The sequence below is a fragment of the Magnolia sinica genome, chromosome 17, assembly GCF_029962835.1.
Source record: "Magnolia sinica isolate HGM2019 chromosome 17, MsV1, whole genome shotgun sequence".
Lineage (NCBI taxonomy): Eukaryota > Viridiplantae > Streptophyta > Magnoliopsida > Magnoliales > Magnoliaceae > Magnolia > Magnolia sinica.
Window position 1 is genome coordinate 2,281,095 of NC_080589.1, and position 26,338 is coordinate 2,307,432.

Genomic DNA, 26,338 nt, shown 5'->3' on the forward strand with positions numbered 1-26,338 from the left:
TTACATTTGTTACAAGTCCAACTAGAAAGTAACATAATCACAATTTGAGCCCCTCCCAAACATGCCATCAAATCGAATTGCAATCATTAGTCTAGTAAATTGGAAATAATCAAATCGTCATTTCCACTTGATTGAACTGAATGTTTGCAATTCGATTCACTTTGTGCATCCAAACGCGGCCTCTTTATGGATTTTTAGGAAATTATAATTTGCTTGGTTCCACTAATTCATCCAAACACGCCCCTAATTTTCTGTCAGCTGTGATTGAAATGCTATGTCATTATTGTCTGTGAAGAAATCATGATGGAAGTCAGTAGAAGGGAGAAGGAGGCGGGAATTGTGCCCGAACCGGACATAGACACTTACATGAAGGTAAGAATAACATCTGTATATCCTACCCGTTCTGTGTCTCGCAAGGTCGAGTATGACATTGATATACAGAGGTATGTTGGGCCCACACACTGTCGTGAATCCAAACCATGCATCAGCTGGGCCAAACTGTGATGAACCCCCTCGACCAAAAATGGGGTAGTTCACTCATCAGGCAGGCCACAAGTGTAAATACTTAGATGTGTGCCTTCACAAGTTTTTAAATACTGACCATTGTTTTTGTTAATGTGGCCCACTTGATTGGTTAACCAGCCTACATGATGTGTTCCACTTGATGCACTCTTAGATGTCCCACCTGCACAGGACAGGTAGTGGGGTTCACAAACCATGGATTTTCCTCCTAGCCTATGTCCTATTTCGTTGTGTTCGTGTTGGCAGTTTGTGAAAATTGATTTCATTTCAACAGGCAATTTCGGTTGAGGGATTGAAAAGATCACTTCAGACAGACTACATTTTGAAGGTAATAGTACTATTCTTCAACGGAACTGAAATTCATGCTTGTTATGCATGGGGAGAAATGGAGTAGATGTTTGTTAAGTCTGTTTGTTTGATCATGATTCTTCTGGCATTTTTGTGGCCACTCAGATCCTTGGATTGGACATCTGTGCCGACACAATGGTCGGTGATGCCATGAGGAGAGGTGTTTCGGGCGGTCAGAAGAAAAGACTTACTACAGGTAGAGAATTGTGGTTTTGTTGTTTTACTTGGAATTTTGTTGGGTTTTTAGTCCTCAGTAATGGTGTTTGATTAGATTTTACTTAGAATTTTGTTGGGTTTTTAGTCCTCAGTAATGGTGTTTTATTAGAAATCTTCTGTGTGTTTGGGTACATGGGTGAAATGGATTGCGAGTGTTTGTTTTAATCAAAGACAAGATTTCTTTTTTTAAAAAGTATTTGTGATGAGAAGTAGCAATCAAATTCAAGTGGCATTCGTTTCAAGTCGAACTTGAAAGGAACCCAAATGCAATTTGGAGATGAGTCCGTCGAAGTGAATTGTAAGGAAGGAATCACAATTTGGTTCTTTCACTTTATTAGACTAATAATTGCGATTCAATTGGTTAGAGCATCCAAACACACACTTTCGGTAGACTATCAAAATGAATGGCAGTTGTTAGTCTAGCAAATTGAAAATAACCAAATTCTGATTTCCTCCTTTAGTATGCATACTACGGGACTGAGCTCAGAATTGCAATTGTGTTACTCTGAAGTTGGACTCGAAAGAAATTCACCTGCAGTTCTAAGGCTACTTCCTCATTTCAAAATACTAGGACATTTGCAGTTCAATTCACTTAGATTGATGGAAATTTCAATTGAAGGGTGGTTCGTAGAGATTTTATAGATATGAATTATTCTTTGTTGATGTATTGGACAGGAGAGATGATCGTGGGTCCAACGAAAGCTCTTTTCATGGATGAAATATCGACCGGCTTAGACAGTTCCACCACCTTCCAGATTGTTGCTTGTCTCCAGCAGTTGGTGCACATCACAGATGCTACTGCATTAATTTCACTTCTTCAGCCCGCACCTGAGACATATGATCTCTTTGATGACATCATCTTGATGGCAGAAGGAAAGATTGTGTACCATGGCCCACGTAATGATATTCTAAAGTTTTTTGAAGATTACGGATTCAGATGCCCTGAAAGAAAAGGGACAGCTGACTTCCTCCAAGAGGCAAGTATTAATCCAGTCCTAATAATCATACGATGGGTCCCTTTCACGTAAGATTGAGGGCGGTAAATAAATAAATAAAAGAACTAAATTGCACCATCACTGTAATAGGTAAATGCCTCCTTTTCTGCTGAAGTTTTCCGAGTTATCCATAATAAAATATGCGGTAAATAAATAAATAAAAGAATTAAATTGCACCATCACTGTAATAGGTAAATGCCTCCTTTTCTGCTGAAGTTTTCTGAGTTATCCATAATAAAATATTGGTTACTATTGAAGAGTTCTTCATCAATAAAATTTTCATTTATCCAAATATCCATTTGTAAGGAGAATTACTATTGAAGAGTTCTTTATTAATAAAATTTTCATTTTTCCAAATATCCATTTGATAATTCTTCTCATTACACCTCGAGGGACAATCTTCCCCGTTGGATGTTTCTGACCATATTTGGTCTCTCCAAGTGTGAACCGTTGGTTGTAGTTTTATATTTTCACTGGACGGCTAGAATCATCTCATATGGTAGAAATTAGGATATCATCCATCCAATGGTGCCCAAAAAAAAAAAACCAAAATTTAGGTTACTGATAGGTGGGTCCCACTTGTTCATTACTTAGTTGATCGAGAAAAAAAAAACACACATTGCTTCTTTTGCTCGAGCATTATATGCTTCCTCTTCATTTAGAATATTAACTGGTGATACTTAATAGATTGAATGTTTGTTCAGGTTATCTCGAAAAAGGATCAAGCGCAATACTGGCATCATACAGACCAACCTTACAGCTATGTTTCCGTCGATCAGTTCTCAAAGAAATTCAAGGCATCTCATATCGGCGAGAAGCTAGATGAGGAACTTTCGAAGCCATATGATAAGTCCCAATGCCATAAAAACTCATTGTCCTTCAGTGTTTATTCTTTACCTAAATGGGAACTATTCAAAGCATGTATGACAAGAGAATGGCTGCTTATTAAGAGGAATTCATTCGTTTACATATTCAAATCATCTCAGGTAGCTGCTATTTTCCTGATTATTAGTTTGTAGTCAGACATTTTTTCTGTTTTTCATATTATAATTAGCACAAAAAAAAATGTGTAATAGCATAACAAAAGAGAGACCCAAAATTGAAAACTTCTCTGAGTCAACTCAGACTTAGTATAGTTCAATTCAGTTCACAACCACTGTCAGCATTGAAAATATGGGTGGCTTGGCCTGACTCAGTCCAGACCAGGTGAGTCACTCCAAGTTGCTGAGCCATAAAACCTAGTTATATATATTATTTCCATGATTATTATTGTCATTTTCATTTGATGGTCTGATTTTCTATATTTCTGATCCCTGCTTGGTCATGTTGTTTGTGCAGCTCATCTTCATCTCACTCGTCGCAATGACTGTTTTTCTGCGCACCCGCTTGCGTATCGATTTGATGCATGCAAATTACTACATGGGTTCTATTTTCTTCGCACTTATATTATTCATGGTTGATGGATTCCCAGAGTTATCGATGACGGTTTCTAGACTTCCAGTTTTCTACAAACACAGAGATCTGTACTTCTACCCAGCATGGGCATACACCATTCCAGCCGCTATTCTAAAAATTCCAATTTCATTGTTACAGTCTACGGTGTGGACAGTTCTTACGTACTACGTTATTGGATACAGTCCTGAACCAGGAAGGTAAAATGCCATCTGTAAAACTATAATTCTTGAAATGCGTGAGATAGACATACTCTCTAAGTTTCATGTTTTCACTATATTTCTTAGGTTCTTCTGCTATTTTCTTCTAGTCTTCGCCTTGCATCAGATGTCAACATCCTTGTTCCGTTTAATTGCCTCACTTTTCCGTACCATTGTTGCTTCTGTAACCGGCGGGACTCTGCTTCTAGCAACGGTCCTATTATTGGGAGGCTTCATTCTTCCACGATGTAAGATTGTTCATAGCTTCTTTTCTTTTTCCTTTTCCCAAGCCTTAGTGTGTGTTTGGATGCACCGTTGAATTGAATTATATTGTAATAAAGTTAAAAACCAAATAGGACTCTCCTTCCTTGGCATGAAAGTCTCGCTACATATTGCAATTTTACATTATAAGTTTGAAGTAGAAGATACAGTTTGAGAGAACATCACTGATTTATGTTCTTTGCATCAATCGAAGTAAATGATTGCAATTAAATTAACAAGTGCATCCGATGTAGTGTCAATGAACTATGTGAACATGTACTCATCACTTGTGTTTGTGCAGCCTCTATACCGTCTTGGTTGAAGTGGGGATTTTGGATTTCTCCACTGGCATATGCCGAGATAGGCCTATCCATAAATGAATTCCTTGCTCCACGGTGGCAAAAGGTGAGCTTAGTGTAAAGAAATCCACCCAAATCTTTGTTTTGCATTTTTTTTTTATCCGGTCTCTATTCTGTAATGTAGACTTGTCCATTTCTCAATAATTTTCTGTTCTCCGTTCTTGATTTTAGATTTTGTCTACAAACACAACCATAGGACACCAAACACTGATAAGCCGTGGACTGAATTTTGACAACTACTTCTATTGGATATCATTTGGCGCCTTGCTTGGATTCACAATACTTTTCAATACCGGGTTTACCTTGGCCTTGACTTTCTTGAACGGTGAGTTCATCTCTATCTATGTATCATGTCAATTTTTTATGAATGGTTTGTCTGCAATTACTGAATTAGTGTATGAATCCAGCTCCCGGGATGTCCCGTGCTATTATTTCTCATGAAAAGCTCTTGCAACTACAAGGGAGAGAAGATCATAGCGATGTCACTCATTTAGAGAACCCAAATACAACTCTTTCACCTGATGCACAAACCAAAAGAACTGGTGAGATTACCATCCTATTCAGCATGTTATTTTTGGGAACAACAAAGCATAATAGATAGAATGCATGATAACACCCTGATCCATAGCTCGACTGGTAGACTGAGTGGAGATACCTCGTTTCAACACTTGAGGTCTTGGTATCGATCCCTAGTGGGGGTGGCTAACAGTGCGTGTACTGACAGTGGTGTGTACTAACAAGCTAACCAAAAAAAAGAAGAAAAAAAGATAGAATGCATGATAGGTGTGAAGAATAGATATGAAATCCTCGTGATCTTTTTAAGGGTGCATTGGTTGATCTTGCAGGGAGGATGGTTTTACCATTTGAGCCGCTAACAATCGCATTTCAAGATGTGAACTATTATGTTGATACCCCTCTGGTAAAAATATTAAATCAGCCACTCTATTGAAACTTTCAAAGATTTTTGTATATCATGCAACGTTTGGTCGCATTAATCAGCTTGCTTTTTATTCTTCTGTCCCAGGAAATGAGAGAACAAGGTTTCACACAGAAAAAACTCCAACTTCTTCATGATATTACAGGTTCATTCAGGCCTGGCGTTCTCACAACATTAATGGGAGTTAGTGGAGCAGGGAAAACCACTCTCATGGATGTTCTCTCTGGAAGGAAAACCGGTGGAACAATCGAAGGGGACGTATGGATTGGAGGGTACCCAAAGGTCCAAGAAACATTTGCTAGGATATCAGGTTATTGCGAGCAAACCGACATTCATTCTCCGCAAATCACTGTCGAAGAGTCTGTCATATATTCAAGTTGGCTACGACTCCCACAGCAGATCGATCCAAAAACAAAAGCTGTAAGATATCCTTCATATAGTTAGTACAGTAACTGAGCTGTGTTGGACGATTTCATGCTAAAATCTGTGGAAGTTGGGTTTTGCAGGCATTTGTAAATGAAGTTCTTGAAACGATCGAGCTAGATGGAATAAAAGATTCTTTAGTCGGCATTCCTGGTGTAAGTGGTCTGTCGACCGAGCAGCGTAAACGGCTAACCATTGCAGTGGAGCTTGTTGCCAATCCATCAATCATATTTATGGATGAACCCACGTCAGGTCTAGATGCAAGAGCAGCTGCCATAGTAATGCGTGCAGTGAAGAATATTGTTGACACGGGACGGACAGTGGTTTGCACTATACACCAGCCAAGTATAGATATATTTGAGTCATTCGATGAGGTAATATAGAAATCTATCCATTATTTTTGAGGAAATTACAACTTGAGATACAACATGTAGAAAACTCAGAAATGTGGGCGGATTATTAAATTCATCATGGAACTTAATATATGTAATAAAACAGTAATGGAAGTTTTAAAATTTGGCTGTTATTGAGTATCTGCGTAATGTGGCTTGATCTATCACTCCTTTTGTGATGTAGCAATGTTTGATCAGCACCAAGAACATCTGAATCTATGCTAGTTTCTAAGGACCTTGAAACTTGTGTAATTCTGTTGTTATCTCATTCCTAGGATGTGATGCAACCGATGACTTATATTCTAACACACATCTCACTCTGTTTGCAGCTGATTCTAATGAAAAGGGGAGGACAAATAATCTATTCCGGACCATTGGGTCGCCATTCAAGTAGAGTTATTGATTACTTTGAAGTAAGTGCTTGCAATGGTAGCTGTACAAGCCTTAACATTTTCCTTCTTCCATAAGATCATAGGATAATACTCAAGTTTATTTCTTTTACACCATGTGGTGCTGAGGTTCTTATTTGTGTGGTGTGGGTGGTATTTTCTCAAGTAGGGGTTGTTTGGCTTCTGTGAAATGGATTCCATTAGTGAGGGGTTGAAGTTGTGTTTGGGTCCTGGGAATGGGTCAGAAATGGGAATTCAATTCCATAAACATGCCCCTTTTATGATTCCCATCTTTAAGATGGGTTGCAAGATTTTAGGAAATAGATTCTTATCCAACATTCATATTTTTGAAAAGGATAAAAATGCCTCTCCTCTCCTAACAACTCTTTCCTAATATCCAAATACATAAACTGGATTCCCGAGGACAGCTTTCTCAGTAGCCAAACACAATAGACAGAATCTCTTTCAGTAGGAATATGTTTCTCGAAAACAGATTCACAGCCCCTTTCAAGATTCTAGGTAGCCAAATATAAATGCAATTCTAAATTGAACGGTCTTTATTGTTTCCAATGCTATGCTATGGATAAACCTTAAACAATTGGTAATTTGCGTCGATGTCTTGAAAATCCTTACCTAATCAACTACCAAATTGCCGAACTTAATCATTTTTAGCTATCTTTGTCAATGAATGAGAATTCAAGAAATTTGCAATGAATGCGCTCTTTCTTTACATCTCCATTCCTTCATTGTAAAAAAAGATTGTTTGGTTGATCTTGATGCGGCTTCCCTCCTCTTTTTGGCAGGGTATTCCTGGGGTACCGAAGATCAAAGACAATTATAATCCAGCAACATGGATGTTAGAAGTTACTTCTAATTCAGAAGAAACGCAACTCAGTGTAGATTTTGCACATATTTACGAAGAGTCTTCTCTCTACAGGTGAGTGTAAATATTATGTGCTTGTGTATTCAATTCTGGACAATGTAGCTGATTTTGGGGAATTTCTAAAATATGGGTAGCGCCAAATGCATGTGAGCTGGTGATTGAAATACTACAGCAAGACCAAATATTGGACAGTGCATCACACAGCCCAACCTTGCAAGTATTTGTGAGATCAAAGCCATCCATTAGGTGGACCTCAGCAGGTAGGGCGCCTGGCCAAAGAATCAAGTCAACCTGCTGTTGAATGTGGACCATTGGCCTATTTCTTTAACTATTCATTTGTCTAGTACATTGTTGCCCACTTATTGGGTGGACTGACCTGAACTCTTGGGCTATGATATCTACACATTTTTGGAACCCACCTACTGATGGCTCTGTAAGTTGTTGCCATATCCTATCGAGTACCTGAAATCAGAATTGATATTTTAACTCTATTGATTGATTTTTTATATCCGCTGTTTGATTGTAGGGACAACAAAGAGCAAGTTAAGATATTGAGTAAGCCACCCGCGAATTCGAAGGACTTGCATTTCGCTACTCGGTTTCCGCAGAATGGTTGGGGGCAGTTCAAAGCTTGCCTTTGGAAACAGCACTTGTCATATTGGAGAAATCCTGCATACAACTTGGTTCGGATAACGTTTACGATCGTCGCATCCTTGTTATATGGAGTGCTCTTTTGGAAGCATGCTAAGAGAATGTAAGCCATTTTGTTACGATTGTGTTCCTATACAAACCAGTTGCATCAAAACAACAAAACAGGAGAGTCTAAACATGCTTGTGAAGAAGAGGAAGTGTACGATCCTTGACATGGGTTAGTTTGTATAAGTGGGTCCATGGTTCAGTTATCCGGACATTGCTTTGTTGGGCCCCACAATGTCTAAACTATGTGCAACAAATATATTCCATTTTGGAAGATTGTAGCTGCCAATCTCAGGCCTTCTTTGAGTAGCTCAGTTGAATGTGAACCATTGCCACAGTTCTCTTCTTTACCATCTATTTGCAGGCCACAAATTGAAAGGTTAGTAATTGTCCCATTGAGGAAAATTTTAGGACATGGTCCATCCATGGTGGGGCCCAACAGAATAATGGTTTGGATTATAGAACCATGCATCCCACTTGGACAAACTGAAAATCCAGCTGTGATGTTCCCTGTCCCATTCAGATGCGAAATGAAATAATGCAGTTTTCTTCACATTCAATTTCTTAAGTAGATGAAAAGAAAACAATGTTCACAAAAACCTTTCTACTCTCATGGAACTGATTTTTTTCCTTGTTTTGTTTAGAAACCAAATCAAGTAGAACAACCTTTTCTTTAGCACTAGTTACAGTGCATGCACAGTTATTTGAACGTACATGTTCTAGAGAGAGGATCCAGTGTTATCAATACAATCAAGTTAGTTATTAAGCATTCAATATCCATAGATATGGTACATATGTACAAGATCCGGACCTTTAAGCAATTGCACGTACTGTGGATTTGTAACCCCAAAAATCACACTAGTCAGTCATCCTTGCCACTGATTTGAGGGGTCTTGAGGATTACAAAGGGGTGGTTACGAAAATGTCCAACAATGGTCATTGTTTATCAACCCAGAGTTCTCTTATCAAATTGCTAGGATCATCTGACTGGTGTGATTTTTGGCCTATCATCTGACTTGTGTGGTTTTTGGCCTGTGGGCTATCTTTTTTATTAATGCAGTACACAAAACTAGCTAAATGCTAATGTAACTATTTTTTTTTCATTGTAGAAATAACCAGCAGGACTTGTTCACTATACTTGGGACCATGTTCACCACCATGCTCTTCATGGGCATAAACAACTGCTCAACAGTTTTACCAATCATTGCAACCGAGCGGGCTGTTTTGTACCGAGAAACGTTTGCAGGGATGTACTCTTCATGGGCCTATTCACTTGCTCAGGTTGATACAATTTGTTGATGACATTTGCTAATTACACACCTCTATAGATCCTTGTATGTGCCAAGATGGCACAAGTGTGGATATCTACAGGCAGGGCCCACTGCTTGGGCAACTTGGATGTTCCCCATGTGCTAGTTTGGTACTAGTAGTTGTGCGTTTAGGGGCTGGGATCTGCACGCCTGTTGAATTAGCAAACATCAGTATTAAATTCACCATCATTTCACTTCTTTACAATGCTACCTTATTTTCTATTTCTGTGAATCTGGATCCTTATATATGACTTTCCATGTCATTGTAGGTGTCCATTGAGATTCCTTACCTATTTATCCAAGCACTGTTGTGTGTGATCATCACATATCCTATGATAGGGTACTCCTGGTCAGCTTATAAGGTCTTTTGGTACTTCTACACCTTGCTATGTACATTGCTCTACTTCAGTTACCTCGGGATGTTGCTAGTGTCGTTGAGCCCGAATGTTCAAGTAGCTTCCATAATGGCTTCTCTCTGCTATGTGTTGATCCTTCTCTTCTCCGGCTTCATCCTACCCGGACCAGTAAGTCACCTACCCCCTTCCCTCACTGATTAGTTAAAATCCACTGGATAAACATGTTAGGAAGTGGTAGAGTTTGCATGTCGGGTATATCACGGCATGGATACGTATACATATCAACTCCAAATAAATGTAATATATCACATTATATGTTAAAAGTAATCTATGAATACGTCATATCTTGTAAGGGGGCGTTTGGTTCCCTGGAATCTAAAAAGGTATGATGAATTTGTTTCTGTCAAACAAATTCCAAATGAAAGAGATTCTTTCAATGGTGTTTGGGTATTGGGAAAGATATTCTAAGGAATTGTTGTGTTTAGAGACTGGGAAGATAGGTGATGGAATGGAGAGCTGAGCCCTTTTTATCCTTTTTGAAAATATAACCATTTGGATGAGAATCCATTTACAAAATTTTGCAACCAATCTTAATGATCAAAATCATAAAACGGGCAAATGATGTGAATATGGTTCCCATTGGAATTCATTTCCACCCTTTCCCATGGCTCAAACACAAATTCAGCTCTCACTAGTGGAATCCAGTTCCCACCCAGGAGCATATGACTGTTAATAAAGGATTTATGGGAAATACAAAACATTTGTCTGGCCACACAAAGCCATGTTGTGCATCCATATCCATACATACGTGTTTGAAAATGGTAGCACAACTATTTTAAGGTACCAATTCTATGCAAAAAGTCAATAGCACCACTAAGGGCCCATTTGGATGACTTTCTGCAAATTTAGATTGATTTTTCTTTCTTGGCATAACCAATTCACGAAGCATTTAAGTGGCTTGGGAAATAGCAATTGTATTAGGAAAGTTCCCATTTTCTCACTTTTTCACCTCAAAATGCAAGTGAATAAGAGCCGTTCTTATCTCACTTGCAAGCTGTGAGTCCATCCTATCCACCATCCAAATGGAAACATCCAAATGCTTCCTAAGTCATGCATTGTTAGCAAGTTGAAGTTTGATGCTTACATGCATACCCACAGATTAGAGTGTTTTTGGTCTCTTTTACTTAATTTATCAATAACCCGACTTTGTGCAGAGGAAAACGACTACAATATCCAACATGATCATCACATGGACCCAACCTTGGATGGGTCATATCCCAAGATTTACATCAAATGGAAAATTGTAGCCCTTGTTTAAATTTTTGTAACCATCTATTTTCAAATTCTCCAATGAAGTCGTTAGGATTGTCATAGAGTAAGATATTTCAGGTGTGAACTATCCAAGGTAGAGACTGATTGATGAAATGTTCAGATGAAAGGGACAAACACATACCTTTAGTCCATTTAGACCTGTATGGATACAGATCCAAGTACAGATGGATGGACACCCACATTGTAATGACACAATTTCGTTCATTCAGCACTTGACTTTGAGACAATGTACTTCAAAAATAACCAACAACCTTACATCCTTGAAACCAAAAAAGAATATATATATATATATATATATATATATATATATATATATATATGTAATATTTGAATATCAAAAAAACCCAACAAATCTAAAAACACCTCGGACTTCATAGAACGTTGCAATTCTTGAAAATAAGTACAAAAAGAATTCATTGATGGATGTTGCTTAGCTATAAAGTGACCAACTTTGTGGTGCTTCTGTGCAGCAATTCCCAAAGTGGTGGCATTGGTGCTACTATCTTGTTCCGAGTTCCTGGACCCTAAACGGCTTCTTTACTTCGCAATACGGAGATATAAGAAAGGAGATAGTGATATTTGGAGAAACCGAGTCGATCGCTTCTTTCTTAGAAGATTACTTCGGGTTTCACCATGACCGTCTATTTGTAGTAGCCATCGTTCTTATTGCCTTCCCTCTGTTCTTTGCTTCTCTTTTCTCTCATTGTATAGGGAAATTGAATTTCCAAAGGCGGTAAACTGATATACTCATGTTATTTTTGTAGAGCAATGTCTACTTGAATTATTAATGCAATATTATCTTCTTTTAGATAGATTGAAGATGTTTGTACCCAGTTTGCATGTGTTGAAAAATGCTGATATATAACTATTTGCACAGAGCCCACTTTGGTTGGTAGGTCGAGGAAGTCTGTCAAACAGATGCATTTTCTGAAGTGGGCTAATTCGGCTAGTGACTAAATTTCATAAAATGACCATTTCAACAAATGGCATTTGAGCTCAATGCAGATACAATAACATTCAATTCCACCCTCACTAAAGAATTTCAATTTGGGGTGGTAGATGTTTCTGATTTTATATTGGATTACCACCTGAAGAATTATAAGGTATTAGTTTTAAGAAAAAAGACAATTAAATACTTAGTATTTCTAATCCAATTTTTTGTTGCATTGTGTTCTGTGATGTATCTCTTAGTTCTTATTGATTAGTCTTGAGCAAACCACCATGGGCGATGCCTTGGTATGAATTTCTGGAAATTAGTAAATCAACAGACCCCTTCTGATATCCAGAATCTTCGTGTTTGAAGAACTTAAGATCCTGGAATTCCCAAAGATCCATGTTTTTTTAGGGTGGAAGTTCCTGGACTTGTGCCATTGTAGCTCCAACAATATTCCCAAAGGAACAACGACTTAAAAGTCAGATCCTTGTTATGGCTTCTAGCAATAGTTGCCAACAGAATTCTACTCTCACCACTCGTTCTAATGTGGCACCTGGTTGGGTGGTCCGATCTGCCATTGGGTGGGCCCCACCTGTGTTATGGCTCAAGAACCACATCAAGACATCAAGTGGGGCATATATCTCCATCTAATGCAGCCTATTGGTCAATTTATTTAACTGTCCTTTTTTTTTTTCTCATACATATGTGACCCACTGGACGGCCACACCAGTCATATATTTTTCCCATGGTACATACACGGTGGGGCCCACAAGATGAACTACCGGCATCTGACACAAACATACTACAACACGTGTCTGTAGTCTGTGTCTGTGTCTGTATGGGCCTGCTGTTCCATGGCCCACTAGACATTCTCTATGTGTTTGGTCCATTCAGGTCGGAATTATTGGATTATGGACCCATCTGAGGCAACGGGCAATTTTACTAGTCTTGAGAATTGTTGTATCAGTTATAGGCCGTAAATTAGTGAGCCGTCTGTATCGTATGTGTTTTTGTTTGGTTGATAAAAATCAGACTCTCTCTCTCTCTCTCTCTCTCTCTCTCTCTCTCTCTCTCTCTCTCTCTCTCTCTCTATATATATATATATATATATATATATATATATATATATTATCATGTTTACTGATGCGCCAACATGTGCCATTGTCTATCTTCAAGAGCCCCCGCATGTGCCAATGTACGGCATTGGACAATGTGACATGACATTTGTGTCGCAACCCATCTATGAGTTTTCTAATAATCTTGTTTCCTTGTTCCAAAAAAAAAAAAAAGAAAAAAAAAAAAAACGAACGAAAATTCCACTAATCAAGGCTTGTTTAGATTAGATAGAATTCAAAATGTGAATGTGGAAAACCTCTATGAAAAATCAAATTTGTAGAAGACAATTGCTTGTTTTGCAATTAATTTTCCAAGGATTGCGAGAAATGCTTATTAGATTAGGTTTTGTGAAGGCATCAATTCACTCATTTTTCAAATTTAAAAAAAAAAAACACTAATAATAATAATAATAATAATAATAATAATCAATTTCTACATCTATTTTTTAATTCATACAACAGAAAATACCATATTGTTGGATACCAAGTTCATTTCCAATCATTTTTTCGCTCTCTAATGAACCCATTACCTCAATACAAATTTTACCGCAAATGCCACCGTAGCCGAAGATCTTATTATGGCCCACTGCATCGTATGTTATGATCAAATGTTAAAATTTAATTATGTTATATTTGGAGATTAAAAGCTACTTTGTTATTGTCTTGGTATCAGAGCCTGATTTAATAACGCGGAGTAAAGGTAATATTTTGAAAAATATTGCCTGATTATGATATAATATTTAAAATAATTAATATATAAAATGTACATTTAATGAAAAAACCAAGCATAAAATGTACATTTTAAGGAAAAAAAAAAGAAAAGAAAAGGTAAACCACATTCTTTCTATAGTCCATTTTCATTTGTAGATGTATGCATAGGAAGGTTGAGTCAATTGCAGAGAAATGCAGTATCTTGCAACCTGTCGGGTCTTGGCTCCGACAGCTATGATACACTCTCGTGTGAGATCCAAACCGTTCACATAATGTGGCCTACCAAATGATTGGACCGGCCAGATTTTTACCCTAGGGAATCTATTTGGTGGACCTACCTGGATCTAGCAGGTGTGGAAGCAAGGGCCATCTCAAATTAGAATCTCGGTGGAGCCCACCACTACAGGTCGCGGCACGTGCCGACCTTGTATTTTGTTGGGCATTTGAGCGGTGCATCACGTCCATGCATTTGTAATCATCAAATTCCTTCAATCAGTGGTTAGGATTAAGCAGCCGATATGATTTTTATTTTTTTTCCCTTACCCACCTTCGGTGGGCCATCGCTTTCGGGCTACTTCTACACTTTCTTTTTGAGAGAAAAAGATTTCGTGATTCCGAATCTCCGATTGACTTATTACAAACATAGCTTATATTATAGAAGGTATATGATACTCAGGAAGTGTAAACACTTGATACGCAGGCACTCAGTAATTATACATCGTGAAATAAAATAAACTCAAGTTACACCGACCAAATTGTAGAAATAAATGTCTCCAAGTTACTTTCCCAAAATCAGATCTTTTGAACAATCCTAACCTTTGATTTGTGGACACTTGTTTGTTGAAATAGGATCGTTGGTGTTTTTTTTTTTTTTTTTAAAATTAAAACCGTTCAATAGTGTCCACCAATCTGATAATCAAATAACCAAATAAGCATGGTTGATAATTTCAAAGAACCATAAGTTGGATGGTTTAATTTGAAATACTTGTATGCCATTTGTATAATTTCTAAGTGCCTTTGTGTCATCCACCAAGCTTTGCCAAGAGTAACTCATAAATACTCTTGCTGGGGGTGATGGATGATACAAAGCCTCTTAGAAATTCCATACCTGGCTGGATAGTAATTCAAAGATAATTTTGCAAATTATGGGTCCTCTACATGAACCAAAAATAAGTTTGTTTGATTACCTGATTATTGGATTGGTGGACACATAATGAATGGTTGAAAATGAAGTAGAATTAGAGGTTAGTTCCTACGGTCAGTACCTAGGTGGGGCCATCATGATTTCTGTGAGAAATCCACCCAGTCAGCTGGTTTCGCTAGCTCATGTTGAGACATAAGCAAAAAAATGAAGTAGATTCAAAACTCTTATGAGCAGTATGATAGAAAATAGAAGGGACTGAAGGACCGCCGTTGAAACATTCATGAGGCTATAAGAGTTTTGAATTAGGTTAATGTTTTTGTATTTTTAGTCCATCCCATGGGAATGGTGTTATTAATAATTTAGATGATATACAAGCATCATGATGCGGCTCAAGATTATTATTATTATTATTTTACGCACACCCTCGCATCCATGCACATTAAAATGTATGCATACTCAGCACATGACCTTAGTATTGGAACTCTTGCGGCTAAACCATGAGTAAGGACCCAACCCGAGAAGGTTTCAAAACAGGCATCTCCCTCATGTCTTTATGAGGTAGATTTAAAACTCAAGTGGGTCACATGATAGGAAATATCAAAGATTGAATGTGAATTGATAGGCAATTTCCTCTCTACTTTTATGGGATAGATCCGAAACTTAAGTGAGTCATACGTTAGAAATTAGTAAGGATTGAATGCCCACCATTGAAATATTATGAGAACATAAAAGTTTTAGATTAGGCTAATATTTTCCTGTTTTCAATTCATCCCAATAGAAATGACCTTATTATTGGTTTGGATGGCATATAAACATCATGTTGCAACCCAAGAAAGTTTCAATATTAGGCATTTTCCTCCATACTTTTTTTTGTAGGTGCGACCCACTTGAGTTTTGGATTTATCTCATAGTTTCCCACTTAGGTTTCAACCATGCGAACACGGGTCACAAGCATTTCGGGTCCCAATCTCAAAGTCCTTCCACAATTTAGTCACCCTAATTTAGGTTGATGAGGTGTATAATTTTTGAGCCGTCTATCACACTTCACACTGCCAGTGTATCAAACACCTCAAGGAGAATAATGAAAAAAAAATGATGTAATGACAAAGTGGGATGGATTAGGGAAATTACTTATAAATTGCGTAAATGGTACACAAGTAATTCAAATTTGACTGTCCAAATTACCGCCCTCAATTTAGATGTATCATGGAAAAACAATGCTTGTTTGATTATGATTATCACCCAAATCCATAGCTCAATTGGCAGACTGAGTGGAGATACCTCATTTCAACACTTGAGGTCTTGGTATCGACCCCTAGCAGGGGCTAACATGGAGTGTGTGTACTAACAAGCTAACCCAAAAAAAAATTAAAAAAAATGCTTGTTTGATTATCTGACTACTAAATCAGTGGACATTCATTAGACAATTAAAAACTAAAACATTCAATGGTCTTATTTCAAAAAAACAAGTGTCCACGAATCAATCTAATTTTGAAACTAAAAAAAAAAATTATGATTATTTAACTATTAAATTGGTTATTAGACAATTAAAATTTTAAACATCCAAGAGTCTTGTTTCAAATAAATAAGTGGCCACGAATCAAATCTAATTTTGGGACCATGACTTACCAACAGTGGCTTCCACAATTACGTGGGGAGCCGATTAGTTATTACGGGTATAATATGTTAGTCAGTGTTATCCTTACCATGTGGGGCCTAACTTGATGATTTTTTTGTATATCAGAGCTGTGTATCCATTTTCTTAGATAATTTTAGGACGTTATCCCAAAACTTAAGAAGATTCTAATCTTCTATGGACCACACCACTGAAAAAAGTGGTGAATGACCATTGAAAACTTTTTATAGGCCACAAAAATTTTGGATCAAGGTCATCTTTATATTTTCCCTTCATCCATGTCTGGTGGTTGGATGGAAAATAAACATTACTGATTTTCTTACTATGGGATCTAGGAAGTTTTTAAATGTGGACGCTCAATCACCACCGTTTCTTGTGGTGGATCTGATTAATTTTTGTCGCCTAATTCTAAAATGAGATTGAAAAACAGATGGATGGCATGGATATACAACACATCATCAAGGTGGGCCCCACATTAAGGGGAACACTAACTAAAGTGTTACCCAGGTAACACTTAACCCGCTCCCAATTTAATCATTTAAGTTAATGCATTCTACATGTATAATTTTTTAGTGTAGGTATATAAAGCCGCCAGAGTATTAAATAGCTCTGATTTTAGTCATGTTCAGCATCTAAAAGAGGAGTATATTCCAGTCCTTGGTTTCACATTCAACAACCATCTCTCTTCATTTATTTTTATCATCTCTTTGTAGGATAGAATGTGGGACTTAACAAATATGCGGAATGGGCCCACGGATCTATCTGTGCATAGGATATGATGATCGAGGATTCAGATGGCTTACCTAAGTGGAACACCATTACTAAGAATAAGAATACCAGAATACTTATAGAGCTTAGGATCTTCCTCTCCTTTACACCCTTTCTGCAACTCAAAAGACGGGACTCGAATTCTGCCGTAGTGTAGGATCGGGGACCCAGCTCTCTTATATAGAGACTGTGGAGGGGGAGTTTGAAACCCATCAAAACTCCCTCTCCCACGCTCCACATTCCAGCCCTAATACACACTGTTGTGCAATCAGAGTTGCGCAGCAAATCACCTGAAGTGGGGCCTACTGGTCTACTCAATCATCCAGTCCAACTGAATGACAATCCAGACCGTTGATCAGTAAGGCCCACTAGATAGAGTTCTTACATTCTCCCACTTGGGCCTCATTAAATAACGTCAATGATAGTCATATAAAATAATTTTGAAAACAAGTTTTGATCTTTTAAGAAAATATCCAAATGGTTAACTAATGAAACAGTTGGACAGTATGAGTAATGCTATTCAATCTGGTCCATCAAGACAGTCAGTATCGAAACGCGGTAGTCATCACAACATTTAATTTAGGCGAAGTGAGTCTAAGCGCGATCACAAATACTTTCAATCTTAACAACATAGATCAGGAACTAGGCAATGTGGTATAAGGATTACACACTTTAGTGTGATAATATGTGCCTATCCTTAAGAGGTCCTGAAGCTTTTACCTGTCTCCAACGAGACACGATTGGAGTTCTACTTACTCAAAATTCGCGCATATATATAGAGAAGTAGAAATAAAGCTTTATATCAAAATCATCCAAACAAACTGTATAAAACGAGATCTCTAAGTGTCTGTGAAAATCAAAGTACGCTCAACTCCCACTAACTGAAAACATCTGTGGGAACAATGACTCCCATGGATGTTAAATGCTCCTGAAATGGCGTGATAGGGAGTCCTTTAGTGAGCGAATCCGCAATCATCTGCTTAATACCGATGAATTCCACGGACACCTGATGATTCTGAATTCTTTCCTTTACAACAAGATACTTGATGTCGATATGCCTCGACCTTGATGAATGCTTGTTGTTACTAAAGAAGTAAATAACAGTCGAATTATTGCAGAATATTCTCAGTCGTTTCGGGATATGCTTTAGTACCCGCAAACCTGAGAAGAAACTCTGCAACCATAGTGCCTGATTAGATGCCTCATGGCAGATAATAAATTCAGCTTCCATAGTGGATGAGGCTGTGGTAGATTGTTTCATGCTTTTCCACGATATAGCTCCTCCCACCATCATCAAGATGTATCCCAAAGTAGACTTCTTAGTATCAACGCAGCTTGCGAAGTCTGTATCTAAATATCCGACAAACTCCAACTGGTCAGGTCTTCTGTATGTGAGTCTGAAGTCTTTCATTCTCTAAAGATACTGTAATACTTTCTTTACAGCTATCCAATGTTGCATTCTTGGATTAGATAGATATCTTCCCAACATTTCAGTGACAAAGGCAATGTCCGGTTGTGTACAGACTTGAGCATACATGGTGCTCCCTACTACTAATGTGTACGGAAATTCTTTTATTCGATTCTTTTTAAATCATTCTTTGGACACTGAAATAGGCCAAATTTGTTACCTTTCACAATGGGTGACTGTCCGGAAGCACAATTTTGCATGCCATACCTTTCGAGTACCCTAGTAATATAGGCTCTCTGTGACAGGCTGAGCAGTCCAAGTGATCTTTCACGATAAATCTCAATGCCAATGACATAAGAAGTTTCACCAAAATCTTTCATTTCAAATATTTGAGATAAGAATTTTTTAGTGTCACTCAACATCCTAGTATCGCTGCTAGCCAACAAAATGTCATCAACATACAAAATCATCATAACGAACTTACTCACATTGATTTTGATGTAGATACATTCGTCTGCAGTGTTTTCTACAAAGCCGTATGAGGAAATGACTTCATGAAACTTTAGGTCCCACTGTCGCGATGCCTTTTTCAACCCATAAATGGACTTCTTAAGTTTGCAAACCAAATGTTCTTAGCCAGTAGCTACAAAACTTTTGGGCTGTAACATGTATACATTCTCATTCAGATCCCCATTGAGAAATGTAGTCTTTACATCCATCTGATGTAACTCTAAATCCATATGAGCTACAAGAGCCATTATGATGCTAAATGAGTCTTTCTTGGATACTGGTGAGAAAGTTTTCTTAAAGTCAATGCCCTTACATTGGTTAAAATCATTGGCAACAAGTCGAGCTTTATACTTTTCGACATTACCCTTGGAGTTCCTTTTGATTTTAAATATCCATTTAAAACCAATTGGCCTTATTCCAGTAGGTAACTCTACAAGATCCCATACTTTATTGTCCCTTCATGGATTTCAACTTATCTTTCATGGCATCAAACCAATGAGAAGGATTGACACTTTGTTTGACTTGTGTAAAGGTTCAGGATATTTTTCCATCCCTATGTCAAAGTCGTACTCCTGTAAGTATACAATGTAATCGTCTTGATTTACAGGCCTTCTCTATCTTTCAAATCTTCTTAATGGTTCAGCTTGTGATCTTGATTTTCCTCATTAGTGGTTTGTACATGAGGTTCTACGTGGTGTTCTGCAGTGACTGCAAGATCAATTGCATTATTAATATCCACGTGATCTGAAGTGACTATGACTGGAGTCAAAGTCCTTTGCTCTTCAAATACAAAATTCTGGTGTTCGTGTACCCACTGTTTTCAGTGTCCTCAATGAATCTGGTATTCCCAGTCTCAATAATCTTGATAGAGTGGGAAGGACAGTAGAATCGATAGCCTTTTAATCTTTCTGGATATCCAATGGAGAAATAACTTACGGTTCTAGGATCAAACTTCTTTTCATGCGGGTTATAAATTTTGGCTTCAACAGGACAACCTCAAACATGTAGATATCAGAGACTTGGTTTTCTTCCATTCCACAACTCAAAAGAAGTTTTGCTTACTGCTTTGCTGGGAACCCTGTTTAGTATATGAATTGAGGTTTTGATCGCATCACCCCACAGAGATTTTGGCAATGTCGAATTGTTGACTATATTTCGCACCATATTTATAAGGTTGCGATTGCGTCTCTCAGCCACACCATTCTGCTCTGGAGTACTAGGTATAGTGTATTGAGCGACAATGCCAAAATCCTGCAGGTATCTAGCAAATGGCCCTGTATTGCGTCCTAATTCGTCATATCTACCATAGTATTCACCACCATAGTCAGATCTGACAACTTTAATCCTCTTATTGAGTTGACTTTCAACTTCTACCTTATAAATTTTAAAAGCATCCAGGGCATCTGATTTCTCATTGATAAGGTATAGGTACCCGAAGCGAGAGTAGTTATCTATAAAGGTAATAAAATATTTGTGGCCACTCCATGAGGCTATAGGGAATAATCTACAGATATCTGTATGTATAACTTTTAATAGACCTACACTCGTGGTTACACCTTTCTTTCTCGTTTTAGTCTGTTTTCTTTTTATGCAATCAATGCATACTTTATAGTCAGAGAAGTCTAGAGAATGCAAAATTTCTTCTCCCACAAGCCCGTCTAATCTCTCACAAGATATATGACATATCCGCCTATGCCACAACATGGAGGAATTCTCATAGTCTAGCCTTCGCTTGGATCCCACTTTATTTCCATGCAAGGTATTAATATTATAGACGTGAGAGACAATCAAGTCTAATTGTTATAAGTTGTTTACTATAGAGCCGGTTCCAACTTTAATCAAATTAAAGTAAATACTAAAACTTTTATTTTTAAAGTGGAATGAATATCCCAACTTATCTAAATAAGAAATTGAAACTAAATTGCGTCTTATAGACGACACACAAAATGTATCTACTAAATCTAAAAAATGATCAGACTTTAACTTAAGCCTATAGACTCCTATTACCTCCACGTCAACCTTGACACCATTGCCTACGTATACTGAGCACTCTGTATCAGTTGGTGGCCTGGCCTGTAGTAATTTCTGCATAGAAGTGCATATGTAAATAGTAGTTCCTGAATCTATCCACCATGAATCCACTGACACATCGGTTAGATTAGATTCAAAACAGACAAGAACAGAATGATTACCTTTCTTTATGAGCCAATTCTTAAACTCTTCACAGTCTTTCTTTAGATGTCCTACCTTTTTGCAAAAGAAGCACGGTTTGCCTTTAACTCGTTTGCATTTAGATCCATTTCCAGATTGATTTTCATGGTTTTCAGATGGAGGACCAGAGAATTCATTATTAAAACCTTGTTTCATTTTCCTTTTACCTTTATTCCCTTGCCCATGCCCATGACTGGAGGTCACCATATTAACATTTTGAACTTTAGCCATCTGCCTGATCATGTCTTCTTCTTGGACGCATTGAGTGATAAGTTCATCTAATGTCCACATGTCATTCAAAGTGTTATAGTTGACCAGGAATGTGTTGAATTAGGGAGGTAGGTTGTTCATGATCAAATGAACCAGTTGATCATCAGTGAGTACAAGCCTTAGAGAACGGATCTTAGATACAACTTCGATCTGCTCTACAATGTATTCAAGGATATTGCCTTTTCCATCGTAGGATGAGCGAGTCAATTTATTCAGAAGGATGCCCACTTTAGATTTATCAGATTTCTTGAACTTTTTTCCCATTTCAGTCAGGAAGGTTTTGACATTGTCTGTTTCAAGCATGGCGCCCTTCATATATTCAGAAATCGAATACTTAATTACTTTTAGGCATGTGTCATTTGATTTAAACCATGCAACCCATCAATTATATTCAGCTTCAGTGGCATCATCAGATGGTTCTGGCGGTTCTGGTGTTATCAGGGCCAGATCTAATTGAAAACAGCCTATTACAACTTCAATGGCGTTCTTCTATTGAGCGTAATTAGATCCATTAAGGGCACGAACTTGATTTTGATTAGTTAGAATTAAGACTAAAATAAAAGAAATACATTTATACTCACATTAATTCATAGTTTCACAAAGCAATTTTGTGAATGTAAACAAAATTATCAGACAAAGTTAATCAATTCAGTTGTTAAGAGAGGCATCAACTGAATAATCCAAGATGAAAATGAGCCCAACCATCACATCCTGGTGAGAATCTATTCTACCATCATCATTCCTCCTGTGGGAGGTAATAATAACATGTTAGTGATCCTCCTGAACATGAAGCTAAGTGATATCAGTGATGTAAGTCTGAGACACTCAACACCTGTGTGTGAGATAAGTCTTTTAACTTTACATTACTAGCACCATTTACTTCACCCGTTCACGTGTTTACCAAACGGTAAACGTTTGTGTTTTCGTTACCGTGTGCATGAAAATGTGAACGCAACTATATACAATTATCTTGATCCCAATGTTAAGTCTGTACTTATAAAATTGTTATTGATTGAGGTCACTATGGTGGCTAACACAATCGAATCCAAAACTACAAATATAGACTTTAGGATTGCTATTATAATCTTGTCTCTCTACGGATTATATCTTAATTAGTCTGATGTAGCCCACAAGATGGTCAGTACTGATCATTGGAAAATAAATGAACTACAGAAAGAAACTGTGAGATATGTTTCGCTCTTTATGATCCAATGGTCTATAAAAGACTTTTAAAGATGGGTAATTGGCCTAAATCAGGGCTTCATCAGAATACAATTGATATGATCTATATATCACCCTGAGGCATTCACAGTCAGGTCAGAATTATCATAAGATGGGTGGTAATATTGAACAATCTGTGTAGTTCAAATTATAGTGCATACACACCCTTATCGCCCACCTAGAGAATATTCCATATGAGATGCCCACATAATACATCATGGATGTTTTAGATCTATCAATTAATGTCCAAAATGTAAACATAATGTTTACAATGTCAAACATATATGGGCTTTGGCCCATTTATGGTGATGGAAAAAACCGGGCCATTAGGTCCCATAAAATACTAGGCCCAGCAATGTCTTTAATAAACTTAATGGCTTAAAGACCTAATGGAATGGGCCCAGTATGCAAAAATGGGCCCAAGTATATCAACAAGCCCATAAAAAGCAGATAAACTGATCTCAGTCACCGGTCCAGAGTTCAACCCGATCAGTGGATTGTAATTAGGTCCGAAGACCTGACCTAATATAAGGTCGTTTTCGACCTAATTTCAACTACGTTACTCTGCCATTACCAAGCGACTGATAGCAGCTCGAGATGAGGAGAGCTGAAATCTCCTTCGCAACCAAGGGAGACAGAGATCTTCTTTGTAGAGAAGAGGCTGAAAAAAATTCTCCACGGAGAAGGGATGAAGCCTTCTTCACGGCAAAGAATGTATTATTCTCTACTCAATGATGGATCTCCCTCGAATCTAAATGAGCAAGGGACATATCCTCCCAAATACGACTGAGATGGTCATGGTTTGAACGATGAATGGAGACGAATCTAACATTCATGGCTGCCTCCGTCAAATTCACAAGTAAGGGTATGAAACCATTGATGATATTCCTAATCTGGGGAAGAAATCCCGATATTCTGATTTGGGAATTTCGATCCCTAACTACTGGTCTAAATTTAGGGTTATAGAACTGAAATCCCCAATTAGGGATTTGGGATTCAAAATATCTAATTATCATGATTTAGGGTTTAATCCGAGATCCCTAATTAATTGAATCTATATATGGGGATTTTGAATGTAAAATCCTTAATTAGCTACTGCATCAGAATTCAGGGTGTCGAAAATCCCTGATATATGATTTTAGGATTTCGAAAACCCTAATTGCTATTTGGATTTGGGATTTCTCGATTTGAAAATCCCATATTGATGAAGGGTCCGAAATCCCTAACTCTAGATGTTGGATATGAATATCAAAATCCCTAATTGCATATATAGGATTCTGATTTGGAAAACCTTGATGATTGAATTGAATCTGGTATAGCTGAATACGATCATCCATGCCTTTGTACAGTAATCTCTGATACCAACTGTGGGACTTAACAAATATGCGGAATGGGCCCACAGATCTATTTGTGCATAGGACATGGTGATTGAGGGTTCGGATGACTTACCTAAGTGGGACGCCATTGCTGAGAATAAGAATACCAAAATACTTATAGAGCTTAGGATCTTCTTCTCCTTCAAGCCCTTTTTGCAACTCAAAAGATTCTGCCGTGGTGTAGGATCAGGGACCCAGCTCTTTTATATAGAGACTATGGGGGGGAAGTTTGAAACCCATCAAAACTCCCTCTCCCACGCTCCACATTGTTGTGTCCTAGTTCGACTCAAATTGTTGTCTGCGTAAACAACTATAGCATTCCAACCCTAATACGCATTGTTGTGCAATTAGAGTAATGCAGCTAATCACCTAGAGTGGGGCCATTGGTCTACTTAATCATCCAGTCCAACTGAATGACAATCTAGACCATTGATTAGTAAGGCCCACTAGATAGAGTTCTTACATGGAAGACATGCAAATTTTATTATTTTTTATTTTTTCTAAAGGTTTTAGTCGGACACAAAAATTTATGTCCTTTGATCCAGATCAATATTTATAGCAAACTTGATCAAGATCCATACAGTTCATAAGGTGGTACTATCATGCCGGAACTAAAAATCATATTTGATTTGATGATCCTAATCATGATCACACATGGAGTTCTTTTGTGTGGCCAGAACTTTAAAAAGAAAAAGAAAAAGTTGTACACGAGTTGAACCAAGTTGAGCTTGGCACAACTCGACTTGGCTCAACTGCTAGTTGACCCCAATTCGAACTCGGCTCGGCTTGGTCCTCGAGCCTGACTGTCTAGCTCGGCTTGGTTTGGTCAGCAGCTCGAACCCATTCGAGTCAAGTTCAATCCAAAATCGAGCTTCCGCGGCATTTTCTCAAACGCATGGAGTGCACCTTCAATTTCTCACAGAATGTAAAACCGCAACATTGGTTTATAGGTATTTCATCAAACACTCAACATGCAACATAAAATTTAAGATATAAGGGTATTTATTTCATATCCATACCTTCCTCGCCACCGGCCGATACTTCATTGAGTCATTTCATCAAACACTTGTAGAGCAACACATATATCAAAATAACTAAGTCACCGAATTGGTTTGATCTGAGTTCGATTTGAGTTGGGGTTTGATCCGAGTCAAGTCGAGCTCGGACAAGCTCAAACTTGGCTCGAAATTTTTTTTAAGATAAAAATATCAGCTCAACACGGCTCGAATTCAATTTCAAACCAAGTGGAATCGAGCTTCCAAGCTAACTCGGTTCTGTACAGCTCTACTGCAAATGTGCTGTCCATTTCTTTGCTTTTTTACATCTTTCTATTATTATTATTATTTTTTTTCATTTTTCATTTTCTCAATGCATCTTAAGTCACTAATTTCCTATTTTTCTTTCTTTAATTAAAAATGCGTTCTGATTGCATGGTATGCGCATGAAATAATGTTTTTTAATAGTTGAGCGGACTATATATATATTATGGGACCGGATTAGCTGTTACCGTGAACGTGGGGCCCACCTTGATGAATATTTTGTATATCCGTTCCATCCATCCGTTTTTCCAGATCATTTTAGTAAGTATACTCAAAATTTAAGTAGACTCAAATCTCATATTGGCCACACCACAATGGTGATCAAATGCCCATCATAAAAAACCCACCTACGGCCTACAGTAATTTTTATTTTCCATACAGCCTGTTGATAAGGTCAAACAGACCTGGATGAAGGGAGATCATAAAGATAATCTTCATCAAAACTTTTATAGCCCACGATGAGTTTTTAATGGTCAATCACTACAGTTTCTAGTGGTGGGGTCCACCTGAGATATGGACATGCGTGATTTTTGGGATCAAATCCTAAAATGAGATTAAAAAAAAACAAAAAAACAAAAAACGGATGGATAGCATGGATATATAATAGATTCATCAAGGTGGGCCAGCATAACACCTAATCGGCT

General features: G+C 37.7%; 1 protein-coding gene across 1 annotated transcript; it reads left to right on the forward strand.

Moving 5' to 3' along the window:
- Positions 1-9,955, forward strand: LOC131230716 (pleiotropic drug resistance protein 3-like). The gene is made up of 18 exons (XM_058226652.1): positions 1-372; positions 797-850; positions 976-1,066; positions 1,762-2,063; positions 2,786-3,067; positions 3,420-3,733; positions 3,821-3,981; positions 4,296-4,399; positions 4,525-4,678; positions 4,761-4,895; positions 5,199-5,272; positions 5,378-5,710; positions 5,797-6,087; positions 6,435-6,518; positions 7,298-7,431; positions 7,904-8,131; positions 9,183-9,354; positions 9,653-9,955. The coding sequence occupies exons 1-18, from the start codon at positions 301-303 to the stop codon at positions 9,938-9,940; spliced, it is 3,273 nt and encodes a 1,090-aa protein (XP_058082635.1). The 5' UTR covers positions 1-300; the 3' UTR covers positions 9,941-9,955.
- Positions 9,956-26,338: the final 16,383 nt, after the last annotated feature.

Excerpts from the sequence above, each read along its gene's own strand:
- LOC131230716 (XM_058226652.1), top strand. The coding sequence starts at position 301 with ATGATGGAAGTCAGTAGAAGGGAGAAGGAGGCGGGAATTGTGCCCGAA. Across the intron at positions 4,679-4,760 it reads GGCCTTGACTTTCTTGAACG|CTCCCGGGATGTCCCGTGCT; the intron begins GTGAGTTCATCT and ends GTATGAATCCAG. Across the intron at positions 6,088-6,434 it reads TATTTGAGTCATTCGATGAG|CTGATTCTAATGAAAAGGGG; the intron begins GTAATATAGAAA and ends CTCTGTTTGCAG.